Source organism: Uranotaenia lowii, chromosome 2 (genome assembly GCF_029784155.1).
Source record: "Uranotaenia lowii strain MFRU-FL chromosome 2, ASM2978415v1, whole genome shotgun sequence".
In the NCBI taxonomy this organism is placed as follows: Eukaryota; Metazoa; Arthropoda; class Insecta; order Diptera; family Culicidae; genus Uranotaenia; species Uranotaenia lowii.
In genome coordinates, this window is record NC_073692.1 from 231,068,273 (window position 1) to 231,084,391 (window position 16,119).

Sequence of the window (16,119 nt, forward strand, 5' to 3'; positions counted from 1 at the left end):
TCACTTAATTTAAACCGGCAAGACGCACGACGACAAACGGCTTCGAACCTTTAAAAACCTGAAAGCCATCAATTCTGAACGATCCGACTTTGATGAGTAGAATAGCTAGTAGGTAGCTGCTGCGGTGGGTGAAATACAGAAGTGAATTTCCAAGACAATGACTCAGATGACGGTGTTTCTACTGCTGGAGGCAAAGTGGTACCGAGGGACTGTAGTTAATGCAAAAATAAATGGTTTTTAAATTGGACTGGAATGAATTTTATTTCTATCATTGGTTGAAAAGAAAAATAATATGTCAATTGTGATATCAAACTAGGTATGTAGTTAGAATACTGTTGAGATTTTTTTTTGCTTTAGGTCGTTTTCCAACGACAGCAAGTCGGCGATTTTCCTTCAGTGTTACGCATTCCTGGTGGCAACGGTATCAAGAAAAACAGTTCAGTTGTTTTTTCGGGTAGTTCTGTTGGAGAGAACACAAAAAACGAGAGAAAGCACTGTTAGTTATAAGCTTAAGCTAAATGTATGGGAGAGAGGGGAATCATGGGCTACTGTTTTTCTTTGCTCCATAACTTTTTATTATAAAAGATAATATGAAAAAGATAAATGACTTGGTTTTCTGCATTTCTAACGTATGATTTGGTCTTTTTTAAATTTTTAATAAATTATTTTTTCTGAGTTCCAACTGTTTAAAAAATAGTAATTTGTTTGGACTTCGAAAAATAGTGGGGAATCGTGCCAAATCCAAATTGACCATGCAGAGTTAATGATTTGATCCACAACTGCAATTTCGTAATTCATTTTGTTCAAAGCAATTTTTGGTGTGGAAAAAAATAGAGATTAGTGTATGATCAAATAGTTTCAAAACCTGGCCCGTAATCGTTTGGCAAAATTCCTTAGACAGGATTCATGATCGTCTCTATCACATTGAAAAAAATCGATAGAATACTTTTCATAACTCTTTATTTGCCATAAGAAAACTTTGCCTACTTACATAATTACTTACTTACTTACTTACTTACTTACTTACTTACTTACTTACTTACTTACTTACTTACTTACTTACTTACTTACTTACTTACTTACTTACTTACTTACTTACTTACTTATTTACTTACTTACTTACTTACTTACTTACTTACTTACTTACTTACTTACTTACTTACTTACTTACTTACTTACTTACTTACTTACTTACTTACTTACTTACTTACTTACTTACTTACTTACTTACTTACTTACTTACTTACTTACTTACTTACTTACTTACTTACTTACTTACTTACTTACTTACTTACTTACTTACTTACTTACTTACTTACTTACTTACTTACTTACTTACTTACTTACTTACTTACTTACTTACTTACTTACTTACTTACTTACTTACTTACTTACTTACTTACTTACTTACTTACTTACTTACTTACTTACTTACTTACTTACTTACTTACTTACTTACTTACTTACTTACTTACTTACTTACTTACTTACTTACTTACTTACTTACTTACTTACTTACTTACTTACTTACTTACTTACTTACTTACTTACTTACTTACTTACTTACTTACTTACTTACTTACTTACTTACTTACTTACTTACTTACTTACTTACTTACTTACTTACTTACTTACTTACTTACTTACTTACTTACTTACTTACTTACTGACTTACTTACTTACTTACTTACTTACTTACTTACTTACTTACTTACTTACTTACTTACTAAATGATCCCGCGCCGATCCTCCGGTGCATAGGGGCGTGGTAAAAGACCTCCACTGTTGACGATCCGGAGCCAGCGTCTTTACCTGGTCCCAGTCAAGATTCTCGTTGACAGTTCGGATTTCAGCGGCTTGGCTTCGCCGCCACGAGTTTCTGGGCCTGCCTCATCTTCGATGTTCTTCTGGATTCCAATCTAGCGCCTCCCTGCAAATCTCGTTTTCATCTTTTCACAGCGTGTGCCCAATCCATCTCCACTTACGTTCCCGAATCTCGATTTCTAGCGTCCTTTGATGACACCGGCGATATAGTTCCTCATTCGAGATCCAGTTGCCAGGCCACCAAGCGCGGATGATATTCCGCAGGCAGCGGTTTTTCGCGTCGTTACCGCATATGTGCACCAAGTTTCGCACCCGTACAGCAATACGGATTTGACGTTTGAGTTGAAGATTCGGATTTTCGTTCGTAGAGAGATCTGGCGTGACCACCAGATGTTTCGGAGACTCGCAAACGCTAATCGGGCCTTTCTGATCCGGGTTTCGATGTCTTTCCTGGTACCACCATCAGGCTTTATCTGGCTTCCAAGATACCGGAAGCACTCCACTTTCTCAACTTGTTGTCCAACTACTATGAAACTGGGAGATTTCCTGTGTTGATCTCCATCGACTTGGTCTTTCCGACATTGACTTTGAGACCTGCTGCCTTGGAACTTTCGGTGAGGTCGTCGAGTTTGTTCTGCATATCCGGTTGTGTTTGGGCGAGCAAAACAATATCGTCAGCCAGGTCAAGGTCGTTCAGTTGCTCCATTGTTGATGGATTCCACGGCAATCCTCGGTTCGGTGCACAGTCGATCGACCCAGTCAGAATCTCATCCATTACGATTAGAAAAAGTAGCGGTGATATGATACATCCTTGTCTCACTCCAGCAGTTCCGGGATTGGTTCGTAAAAGCCACCGTCATGCAAGACCTTGCACGAAAATGCCTCGTATTGTGCTTTGATGAGATGGACTAGTTTCTCTGTGACCCCTCGTCGCCTTAGAGCCGCCCAGATGTTTTCATGGTTCAGTCGGTCAAATGCTTTTTCGAAATCAACGAACACCAGCAGAGGAGAGTCCTGGAATTTGTTGATTTGTTGCAGTATGGTTCATAGCGTTGTGATGTGGTCCACACATGATCGTCCGGATCGGAATCCAGCTTGTTGCCGTCGGAGTGTAGCGTCGATTTTCTCCTGAATCCTGTTCTGGATCACTTTGCAGAGTACTTTGAGGGTTGCACAGATCAACGTTATGCCTCGCCAGTTACCGCACTCTGTCAGGTCTCCTTTCTTCGGGACCTTTACGAGAATTCCCTGCATCCAGTCGGCCGGGAATGTTTCAGTATCCCAGATGTCAGCGAAAAGACGGTGCAACATTTGTGCTGACAGGGCAGGGTCGGCTTTCAGCATTTCAGCAGAGATGCAATCGATTCCAGGTGCTTTGTTGAATTTCATGTTTTTGATTGCCGCTTCTATTTCAGCCAGCGAAGGCGCTTCCGAGTTGACGCCATTTATGCGGCTTACTGTTGACACTTTGAGCTGCGGGTTTTGTTGGCCATCGCTACTCGTGACTCGTTAGAGTTTTTCGAAGTGCTCAGTCCATCGTTTTAGCTGATCTGTTTGATCGGTCAATAACTGACCTGCTCGGTCTTTCAGCGGCATTCTTGCATTAGTCCTTGCACCACTGAGGCGCGAGAAATGTCATAAAGTAATCGGATATCTCCATTGGCGGCGGTTCTTTCTCCCTCTTCGGCTAGGGAGTTTGTCCAGGCTCTCTTGCAGGCGGCTGCTTTGGCTGACCCGGTACATGTCTACTCAATTCCGACTTTTGCCTTTTTCTGATCATCACCATCCTCCAAGTTTCATCCGACTTTCATTCACTTCTTCTTCCACAAACTTTACCGAGACCAGTGCTCAAAACTGTTGACATGCTTGGATGAATGTGAAATAATTTTCCATTCAAGGTCTACATTTTACGTTTCCATCATTGCCCCCGATCAGTCAAAATAGCAATCTGTGACTGACTGTCGAAAAAAAGTCACTCCAATTTCGTACCTGTGAATATTAACTTTTTAAAAACTCAGTCATATAAACTTGGAGATCATGATAGAGTTGGAATGAATTTTTTTGGGTTTTTAATGCCTAGGCGTTATCTAACCCCTACAAACAATGCACGGCTGGTTTCCCATTATTTTTCTTCCGAGTCATAGTCTATTAAGAAACTATCATGTACCGTCAAGTAAATAATCGTTTTAAGAGGCATTTAATAATTCGGACAACACCAAACGGTACAGGGAAATAGTAGTCACGTTTCCGAAATGTTCAGACTCCATTGCTAGGAATCCGGAAGAAAAGTTTTTCAACTGTCTGGTAGAATAGAAACTACATCCGATCATGTCATCGATTTATTCTCTGTCACGACTTTGTGGATTGAATGAGTGTGAAGTGAATGACGAAACCAAAAAATGTTTTCACTGTCATTATGAAGTTCGTCTAGGCTAACTTGGTTTTATTTCGCCGTCTTTTGAAACTCGTGGGGGAGATTTTTTTTTCTCTCATTCATGCCCTACTGCGGTCAACGAATATGAATTCTTTGAGCTCTGACCGAGACTACCATGGCTCGTCGTGATAAAGGCATTCTTGATTTCACACCACTGTTCTTCGACTGTTCCGTCTGTCGGCAGCTCCGAGGTTTGGGATTCTAGCTGTTCAACGTATGGGCATTTTCACCTCTGGATTCTCCAAGCAGCGGACGTCGTATCGACACCAGACTTTCTCCTCGCGCTGGTAGACACGCGCAACTCTCAGTCGTATCTCGCCAAGGACGAGGTGATGGTCAGATGCAATGTCTGCGCTTCGTTTGTTGCGGGCATCAAGAAGGCTCCTTCTCCATTTTCGGCTGATGCAGATGTGGTTAATTTCATTTTCTGTTCGGCCATCTCAAGATACCCAAGTGACCTTATGTGCTCGTCGATGGGGGAAGAGCGATCCACCGATCACCATGTTGTTGTTGCCACAAAATGCTACGAACAGATCTCTGTTTTCGCTCATCTGTCCTAGGCCATGGCGCCTTATGACTTATGATGCGCTCAAAGACCTGATTATCGGAGACTATCTTTGCGTTGAAGTCACTTCAGTGGTTTGAATGTCACCCTTCGGAATTTTCTCAAAAACGCTGATCAGTTGACTGTAAAACTGCTCTTTCTCTTGCAAGTCGGCAACGTCAGTTGGCACATAACACTGGACCATTGCATTGTAAGGTTTCTAACCCGTGTTCTGAATCTGGCTACGATTATTCTTTCGTTTATCGGTTCCCATCTTATGAGGGCCGCATGGGCCTGCGGGCTTAACAGGAAACCAACTCCTCGTTCCCGAGTAGCATGCTCTCCTCGTATGCCAGAGTAAAGCAGTACTTGCCCGAACTGTGTCTTGTGTTCTCCAGTGTTAGGCCAACGGACTTCGCTCAGTCCCAGAATTTCAAGCTTGAGGCGGCTAGCTTCTCTAGCAAGTTGAGCCAGCTCGCCTTGTTGGGCAAGGGTTAATACGTTCCAATTATGTTTTTAATCGATCTTTATTTTTAATTTCTTTTAAGAAAAATTATTTTAAGTAGCAACTTAAATGTTGAATTTTAATGCGCAATGTTTACTGAATTTGTATTTTCATTGTGCTTTTAATATTGGCAACAAAACTTGGAATACATTTATTTTTGTATTTGATTTATCAGTTTCTTATTGATCATCTCACAATCTGTACTTTGTCCGAATAATTGAACATGTTGTCATATGAATAGAGTTATAAAGATTTAAATTTGAATCTCAGAACTTTGATAACTGGCACTCTTGAGATAATTAAATATTTTATAATTTTCATCAAATAAAATTCAATAATCAACTATTGAATAAATTCTCCTAAGCTCAAAATAATTTTTTTCCTAATTGAGAGTTTATATTTCAAATCATGATAATTTTTTTTTTCCAAATTCAAGATACTACAGAGGAATTATTTAATCAAGCCTTCAATTGAAAATGATGAAAAGGAATGTTAGTTAAGATGAATAATAAATAACAATCATTATCATTTTACTAACAATTTTTAATCAGGGGTAGTTTTTAATTCTGACATTTATTTGAGAAATCGTTTATTTTATATGTGGTGCTATATTTTATGTATGCTATTTCTTTGCATTAGTTCTTATGCACTATTGTTGCTGAAGGGAATCAGTAGATGTCAACGCGACTGACGTTTCTCTCTTTTCGCGGGACTGAGCGGGAAGAACAACCTGGTGGAACAACATTAGGGGGAAGTGTTCCTAAATGCGCATGTTGGGTAATATGCGCATACAGCCGATTGACGATATGGCTGAAGATTCATCATATCTAATCAGTGCAGTTTGAGGGTAATACGCTTTTAACACATGGCATGAAAAAATTAAATTGTTATACAAAGTAGAAAAAATTTAAAAATTCAAACAAGATTTTTGTCAGTTTTGTTCTAATATATTGAACTTTAATTGTCGTGCGTACACATTCTGTGAACAAAAATTTTAATGGTTTTTCTTCCTCATTCATCTGGAAATCGAAAATTCAACAAATTGAAGCTTTTGGCAAAATTGTAAATGATAAGATAATGGAATAAGAGACAGATTCTTAATGCCCATATCAAGGCAGGTTAAATGCCTATATTAAGAAAAATAGATTAGTCTTATACATTTTTTACTTTTTATTATTTAAACATTAAATCTACGCTCAAATCACGATCCTACAGTGAAAACAGAAGAACTTCATACTGATCCGATTAAAATACGATATGAACAAAATATTACCATGAAAAATTGCCATATAAGGGTATATACGGGCGATAGTATTGGCGAAAAATTGGCCTCAGCCATAACCTCAAACTTTGATGAGCTGACGGCCTCACCAGTGATGCAAGGTGCGTTACTAAAATCAGTATTTGTTATAATATTTCTGAATTGATTAATTTTTTTAACTATCAACAGATAACGTTTGAATTCATCATGGGGCGCCTCTAAATAGATGGAGATAAGCCATATTTTACTAATGAATTTTCAAGGTGAATTTAAAATATCTGAAATATATTTTCATGTACTGCTCGGTAAATTAAAAAGAGTTGCTTCTAACTTCTAAACGAATGCAAAATCATTCACTGTTACAAATAAAAAAGTAAATTAATGAAAGCCACGTCTATGTTGACTATGAAAATAATAGCCTACATGCTCTAATGATTTTAAATGTATCCACATAATTCGCTACATCGTTTAAGTGTGCGATACAGACAGTTGTTATTCAGTTCAGATAAATGTTGCGTTTAATTTCATATTCTAATAGAAATCTACGGGAATGTTGCAAATTCTCAGTACTCATGAAAACGTTTTTCAATGAAAATGCAATCGAAAAAATATAATCATTTTCCAAATATCAATGCACTTGGTAGCCCTGAACACCCCAAAAAATGAAAACACGAGCATCTGTATGTCGCTTTTCCACGGGGCGAATTTGTCGATATTAGTACTGCAAAATCGCGTTTATCATGCGCCCTTCTTAAAAATTGATTCTGTTCTCGCATGGTTTGAGGTTAGGGCTGAGGCCTCCTGCTAAGGTGGTGTTCGTGCAAAACTGTCAATATATCCTAATAGCATACCTAACTATGTTTCATGCAAAAGAACTAGTGAAGTAAAAAATTTCACCAAAATTTCGACCTTGACGTATGCTAAGCATCCGTTTCTACCATTTTCAATTGAATAATATCAAAATATTGCAAATGTTAATGAAACAAAGCTAAAAACATAAATATGCGCATTTAGCCCGCCAGTTTCGGAAAACGGCTATTTTGACTTCTTTTATTATAAAATTATTTTCACAAAAACTGTAAGAGATTTTAACAGAAAAATTGTTCTAACGTATACAAAACAGATGTCCACTCATGTGTATATCGTTTTTAGACTCCTATCTATTGGAATATGGGAGAAAATGAGTGCTTTCCTTAATATGCGCATATAGCCCGCCTCTCCCCTACCACGAAGAGAAAAAAAGTTTTATTTCGATGCGATTCGTAGCTGGCGTAGGCGTGGAGTTTTTCTTAAGATTTTTGACAGTAATTTAAGCATAGAAGCTTGGATATTAGTGTAGAGTTTGCTTATCGATCGAGCGCAGTGAATTTATAATTATAGTTACAGCCATAGTTTGTTGGAGGAAGCGCGCGTCATACGCAGATAGTTACACCGGTGCACTATGGGGCAGCTCCATACAATGAGGCGGCAAAAGTATGATTAGGTGTTTTGGACTATTTTGTTATTTTGTTTTATGAAAATTACTATTAAAACTAACTTAAAATAAATTCCAAAGAGAATTTTGCATAAATAGCTTTTAAAGTACGATGCTTGGTGTTATTTTTGACCCGACTTTTTATATCTTTTGAAAACCAGGTTTTGGACTAATTGATCATTAAATGATAAATAACATCAAGACATTTCATGAAACTCAAGAGAAAAATGTGTGAAATGATTGATCAATCATGAGAAACATTTTTTTGACAAACCAACATAAACTTTGTTGAATTTTTACTCATTAATGGTTAAAAATTACCCATTTGCATGATATTTTCATCTTTATTTGACTATAACTCAAAAAACGGTGCTTTAAGGTGCCTGGAATCTCTTTCATTGTATTTTTAGGACTTGAAAATAGATCTTGATAGTGAAAAGAGTATGGGGAAATGTGAGGATTTTTTTTGGCAAGCCTTTAAAGTTTTTGATTTTTGAAATAAATAATTATTTACTCATTTTTATCATAGATCAATTTAGAGTGTAAAAATTTTGAATGGTTCAAATGATAGCTTTTAATATAAGCTTTCATATGGTGTACTTTGAATTTAAGAAAAAAATGTTTTCCATAGAAATGTATGTGGTTTAAATTTTTTTCTTCATCATATAAATTTTTCAATTTTTCAAAGTCTGATGTCTGTGGTGCGTTCAGTATTCAAGATAATGAGTTGAAAAACTGGGAATATCTTAGTTAAATATTAAGTTATTAACTAGTAAAAATAAAAAAGCGATCGGATAAAGTTCAGTTTTTGACTTTTTGCCGCCTCAAACCCCATAGTGCGGTGGCTGGAGAATTCCAGTACGACCAATAACAAAGTATGGTATCAGGCGTCAGGGTTCCGAACTTTGCACTGTTAGCAGAGGTTTGAGATAAGAGTTCTAGTCGTGAACTGAATGTGAGAAAGTTACAAAGAACTGAAAAACAACAATTATAAATCATTTTTATATATTTTAGATTTTGAAGTAATACACTGTCAAAACCAGTTTTCATCGACCTTTGATTCCTGCCTCGCTAACAACTATTCTTATGATTTATTTAAAATTTTGATTTGCATAATTTTGCTTGTGTTTCGGAAATATTGAATTCATATTTGAAAACTAGACTGCTTAGAATTTAGATTCAAGAAAATTTATAATTCAGAATAAGGAGGGAACATAATTTTGAATAATTTATCAATCACTTACCGGATTGATTGATTGATTGATTTATTTATTTATTATAAAATCAACAGATCATATACATCCAAATGATATTTTAAAATTAACAGACGCCAATTATTGCAGAATTAGCCTTGTAATTGTTCTGTCTAAGAGAAACAAAACATTTATTCTGAATAGTTTTGAAAATTTTGATTTATTTTATCAGTAAATTTTATTATTTTTATTTTGATAATTATTAGTAGAAAAATGGTGTTACAAATTAAATTCAAATTGCGATCCATAACCTCCGGCGCACCCTCTGCCCCCTCTCTCCCATGGACTGGTCCTGGCGCAAGGGTCTGGTGCTTAATTTATCAAAACATGATAAAAAAAATGTCTAAAAATGGTCAAAAATTTACTAAAAAATACGTTAGTGATAATAATAATATTTTTTTATGAATATGTGAAAAGTAAGCTAAAAAACCCATTCAATTTTGGCAACACAAAATGTTCGTACGTTTGCCAAAATCGAACGGGTTCTGTATTTTGAAATTCATTACACTATAAACTGAGAAAATTTTTGCATATTTTTTAAAGTTGAAGCAATGAATCAAAATACCAAAATTACCATTACCAACAAATTACCTACATTCACTAACGAGTTTGAAGAAGCTGTTTGTATGTATATATGTAGATAGAAAAATCCTTTATGAACACACTAGCTGGCGGTGCACAACACCATACCAGCCGGAGAATGGATTGCAACTCAAACACCATTGTTGGGGAAAGCGAATTCAATTTCTTTGTTGATGGGAAAGATGCTTCTGGAACAAATTGATTTTCTGTTATGCACCGGAGGCTATTTAATCAACATTTGGGAGCGAATAAGCAAAAAAGTTTTATGAAATATTATGAAAGTACAAATACAAAAGTTTAAATTAAATTAACAAATCTCGCGTGAGCTTTCATTGCGTCGTTTGAAACAAAAAGTAAACACACAATTTTATTACAAAAATCACAAAAACTGACATAAACTAGTCGTTATTTTTTTTCCATTTAGAATATTTGTAGTCTGAATAACAAATTCTATATATCTGATACTAATTATAAAGTTGTTTTGATAACTTTTTCCGCAGTTTTCTGTGAATTCTTAAGATGTTTCATACGACGTAATGAAAGCTCACACGAGATTTGTTAATTTAATTTAAAACTTTTGTATTTGTACTTTCATAATATTTTTAAGCAAATTTTAAACGCTTATCATCGATAATTCTTTTTTTCTTTTTTAGTTATGATTTTCAACAAGATTGAATTTATTTGCTGGCAGAATGTATATATACCTGCAGGTACCTAGGAATGTATATTTTTCTTTGTGTGCCATCAAACCATTCGATATCTGTCTGTAAATTATAAATCCATTTACCGGTAACATTTGTCGATCCACTCTGTCCGGCATCATGCGATGTGAGTTTATAAGTATCCGTAGAGGCTAGAGTGCTGTCTGAATTTTGTACTTCGTTCGTTAAGTTCACTTGATTTTGTTCTTGATCACTTCTCTTTTGCTCATCCAGGAAAACATTTACTTGAAAATTTATCGATGATTCTTGGTTAGAGATTTCAAAGTTTTTCTCCTCAATATGATCTTCTGAGTTCGCCTTCACTTTTTCACTAGCAGCGGATTGGTTCCCAAATTCCTGATTCCAATCTTCTTCTATATCATTTTCCAACGATGATACCACCTGGATCGAACTCGCTTGTACTGGAACTGCAGAAGCTGATAAAATATGAAATAAGCCTAGCACTGCTGCTAATCCAACCGAGGATTCCATCACTAATGACGTTCTGTTTACCACTCGAGCCGATTTTGTATGAAATTCAATATATGTAGAGCACTCACAGGTTCATTATCACGTAATTGATCGCGACTTGCAGCTGCATAGTTCCATTTATACATTCAAGCAGGTCTGATTGAAATTTTATTTTATTCATTCTGCAATCGCCAACAGATAAAAAATTAACACTTAGCAACATTGCCCTGTCTGTTTATATCTTTATCCTACCCTTAGTTTGTTAGTTTTATGGTCGAGATTCTTTATATGAAGTGAAGAAGTGCGTTGCATTAAGCCATTCTTCAGATTATTCTTAAAATACCTACACACTGTTTTAGTAAAAGTAACGTTATGCTCTGCTAACGACGTGTTAGGAAAAAAGGAAAAAAAACTGTTCACTTAGAGATTGTGAATGGATCTCGATGTACTGAACATTCTTTTAGAGAAGCTAAGATTGGTACAATGAATATTTTGTCTTAGGACTACTATTTTTATCAAAACTGAAAGCATCTTTAAGCCCTTAGAAGACAACGCATTTTTTCTCCTAATTTTTCACGTGGAGCAAACGGAGCGGACTGAGGAAACGTGATGTACAGTGTGAAGTTGCTGTGATTGAGTTTTGCAAATGAATGAACATTTCCAAGCACTGCTTGTGATTAGGCTTAGTTTATTCTGCAACTAGGCAAATGATCTTGAGCGGAACTAGTCGAAATATGATCATGAGTGGAACCATTTAGGGGAGAATGAGGATACTTGATCCCAGGGGATACTTGATTCCTCAGCTATATCTCCAAACTAGAATGTCGTACAAAGATCAAATGTTCTAGAAAAATGTGCCAAATGTAACAAAACAGCAATGCTTGAAGCTCAAAAAGGTTTAACAAAATAAGTTTTTGGGTTATTGAACTTTGTTTGAAATATTTCACAAAATGTGACTTGAAGATCTTTTTTCATCATTTTAAAATGTTCCTAACATGGAAATATTATAACACAAATATTTATTCCAATACATCAATCTTTCGAGTGTAAAATGAACTTCAAAATACAATGTTTTCAAAGCGATGGAAAACTCACAACTTTTTTCAGAAAAAGTTTTCTAAAATGTTGATTTTGGATACAATTGATCCCTAATATATGGGTACAAATGATCCCGGTATATTCTTCTTCTCAATGGATCGTGGTCATTGCTGATTACGAGATTACTTATATTTATCCAATAGCTAATATTCATCCATCAATTATCTGAAGAAAACGGCTAAAATAATTGATTTTCTCTTGTTTATAAAAAATTGCGCCCATATGTATGCAATGTCATAAGGGTTGAGAATAAGCTATAGAATTTTTTTTCTGACAATTATAGATTGTGAAATGAGAACAAACATGACCAAAATAGTCAATTAACATTCTATCTTGGGGTTTTGATTGATTTTTTCCATGGATTAAGGCTTCCTGAATAAAGGATCAAGTCTCCCCTAACTTAAAAAATATCGCAATTTACTCCCACGAAAATGCTTCTAGTTCATCTACGGGTTACAGTATCGTTCTAATTTCAGGAGCATAGAAACTTGAAGTTACACGCTGTCAGAAAATGTAAAAGAGCGCGAGTTGCTAAATTTTTCCAAATAGACATGGTAAAAATAAGAAACAGGGATCAAGTATCCCCACTCTCCCCTACTTTTCCTCAAGCAATCATTAGTTATGAATCTTATTGAAATGTTGAAAATACATTTTTCATTTATTTGTATTTATTTAATGTAACCCATGAACGTTATAAACTGATTCTTAGTAATTAAACGGTAGAAAAACTCATAAAAAAAGCATTATTCGGGTTTTTGTAACAAGTTATCCAGCAAAATATCTGTTGTGATATCAAAATGATGTAATACTATTTTGTATCGGAAACTGATAACATAAAGATCTTTATTCTCGTCAAGTCTTATGATTATAAGCAATGTTCTGAAAATCAATCATTTTCACTGAGCCATGCTTGACTACATTCGGAAGGGAAAAAATTGTAGCAGTCAATTTTTCCCTTTTCAAGCAAAGTATACAAACTATTATGCATGACAACAACGCTTCTATATTTCAAACATTCCTAAAAAAAAACAAGCTATGGCAGGTAGGGACGCAGACTATCAGCAACCGAGCGTCTCGATAGTGATTGCCTTCCTTGGTGATTTTCAACCTCCTAGAATCACAACTGATATGTATCAGTTTTGAGCTATGTAGGAAGGCTATCAGATGATAAATAGTCTACTTTTCGCTTTGCGTAGATGGTACCAATTACTACTAGCTAACCGCAATGAAATGCTAAGCCCGTGAGACAGATTTCGTCAACATGCGGTCCTAGCATTTCTTCAAATTTTCCATTTGAATCATTTATGTTTGTCTACCAATAACGAACATTATCGACAATGATGCTAGGCTAAATGGTTGTGAATCAGTCAGTGAGCGACGCTCAGAATGTATCAACAAGTATGTCGATCACCTCTGAATGACTACGTTCCGAACAGCAAAGGGCGCACAAGATGCAACTCGGTTGATTTTTTTTTGTATCTAGTTAGTGTTAACTTTTTAAAAACCTACAACCTTATCTTTAACCACGTAAACAAAGAAGACATTTTCTAGCTTGAAATGAATCCTAATTGCTTTTTTTGAGCGATTTTCGGACCATTGATTATAAGGTAAGGTTACAGTAGTGATTGATATGTTGGATTATCCATCCGTTATATTGGCAACACTTCTCTAATGATTTCCTACACAGAAAAAAAATCTGAATCTTTAACAACACTGAAATTGAAAACCTGTATCATTACATGACGTGGAACGCGATTTATTAATGTAAATTTACAAATTAAAAAAAGTTGAATCTTTAACAGCACTGAATTCGTATGACACAAATATTACTTGACACGGAACGCGATTATTTGATGTAAATTTACATCACATATGATGTAAATAAAAAGAAGCATCACATACGACGGAATTTTCAGTGCGAATTAAATATTACACGCCTTTAATATTTTACATGTCTTTAAATTGTACACGTCTTTTGAAGTTTACAGACGTGGAATATTCAACTCGCACTGAAAATCCCATCATATGTGATGCTTCTTTTTCGTTACATCATATGTGATGTAAATTTTGCAATTTTTGTTTGGTCACACGAAATTCTCAACAACACTGAATTGGAAATTTCTCAAAATTACACGACATGAAATATTACAATACACTGAACGTGATAATGTCATGTAAAATTATAAACTGTGAAGAACAAGACCAGACAAATGTGACAAAAACTGTTAGTCAAGTCGTGCGCCAAAGTATTGTCCCCGCGCGCGAGTAAGTTAATCGGTGTTGATGGTTCCCGGAGATATCTTAAAAGCAGGGATGCGGTTCTGGAAGCGGATCCACGGTGTTCAACATTGGATCCGGTACTTCGCGGAAGAATAAAAGAAATAAAATATAATGTGTGAAAAAAATTTCGCCGCTTAATAAAATGAATCATATTAATTATAGATGAGTTTTATTTTTATAAAAAGACGTGAAATTCCAGCATTGAATCATATTAACAATGAATAAAACAAAACAAATTCCAATTGTAATTTCCAACTAGCACTGAATATTCCGTCATATATGATGCTTCTTTTTATTTACATCATATGTGATGTAATTTTACAGATTTTTTTGGTAGTGTGTAACTGTTCACCTGGCAACTATTCCAGTGAACACTACACTCAGAAAAATACTGTTATATACCATAAGAAAAATCTATGAAATTCATAAGATTGTCTGATGAAGCGAATGAATTCTTCAGATGAACACCTGCTTCGATGACAGGTTGTTGCTTTTCATAAGAGGGTCTTATGGAAACAGAAAATTTTACGTTTGATGAGAAAATATCAAAAAAATTGATGTTAAAAGCGTTCAGTTTATTTTCTGTGTAATTTGTTATTTGTTTACAATTAGGACATCATGATCACCATAAGCAGCACATCAAGGCACGGTTCCAACAGTCATTCTGCCGCACCCGGTCCATTGAACTTATCCTTTTCGCCGGTTAACATGCTGAAAAGTAAAAATAAAAATATGGGTTTACGTTAATAAATAATTGGAACGTTCACAAAAAATTAACTTACCATGTAGAATAACAAAATCACTTTCAACTTTGAGAAAAACTAATGGCTCCACAACTGATAAGTGCTTGGTACGACGACGAGAAAATGGCTGATGGAATTAATGTGTTCATTAATTTTCACAATGCAGCTTCTTCTATTTTGCATAAGAACTTCGGATGAATATTGAAGAATTTCATAAGACTCTTATAAAATATTAGTTTGGACACAAAAAAGCGGCTCATTAGATGTATCTTATGAAATTTATAATAAGATTTCCTCTGAGTGTACGAATTCACTCTTCGTCGATTCTTAAGCCTAGTCCACACATAGGCAACTTGAACTACGATTTTTGTTATGAAACGAGCTTTATTGTCTGTTGTTGTTGTTGTTGGAAACCTGAGACGGTCTCAGTGTCTCCTGAATAAAATGGAAGACGCTGAGACCGTCTCGAGACGACGCGTCTCCTGGTGTGGACTAGGCTTAAGAACAATAGCGAATTGACGTTCTCTCTCTCACTTGCAACTCTCTGTTATTGTTTACATTTGCCACGCGGTTCGTCAGTCTACAATAATCGCCGCGAAGTAAACATTACTTGTTTGGTCGTCGCGAGTGAATTTCAACAATGTTAATTAATCGTGTAATTTTTGAAAGTAAAATATGATTTTGAGTGGTACCATCTTTGATCTTGAGGTATAAGAAATGTTTTTTGATACTTTCTTTCAGAGGGAAGACTGGAAGGTGGAGGAAGGCTCTCATACATATTTTTTGGCATAATTCGAGAACTTATGAAGCCAATAAAGGTAGAGTGATAATTTCAGAACTAGAATAAATAACTTTTATCGTGATTAATAAGAAAAAAGGAATTTATTATAAACTTTATTCTATGAATGAGTTGTTTAGAGCAAGGTTGCCGAAATCACAGAAAAATCCGT

General features: G+C 35.4%; 1 protein-coding gene across 1 annotated transcript; it reads right to left on the reverse strand.

The window, feature by feature from the left end:
• Nucleotides 1–234: 234 nt before the first annotated feature.
• On the reverse strand, nucleotides 235–11,084 carry LOC129749493 (uncharacterized). The gene is made up of 2 exons (XM_055744464.1): nucleotides 10,664–11,084; nucleotides 235–460 (listed from the first exon to the last, which is right to left on the reverse strand). The coding sequence occupies exons 1-2, from the start codon at nucleotides 11,067–11,069 to the stop codon at nucleotides 354–356; spliced, it is 513 nt and encodes a 170-aa protein (XP_055600439.1). The 5' UTR covers nucleotides 11,070–11,084; the 3' UTR covers nucleotides 235–353.
• Nucleotides 11,085–16,119: the final 5,035 nt, after the last annotated feature.

Bases quoted from the DNA above. Each gene is read 5' to 3' on its own strand.
- LOC129749493 (XM_055744464.1), bottom strand. From the start codon at position 11,069: ATGGAATCCTCGGTTGGATTAGCAGCAGTGCTAGGCTTATTTCATATT. The intron at 461-10,663 runs GTAAATGGATTT...TCTCTCCAACAG, and splicing joins TGGATCGACAAATGTTACCG to AACTACCCGAAAAAACAACT.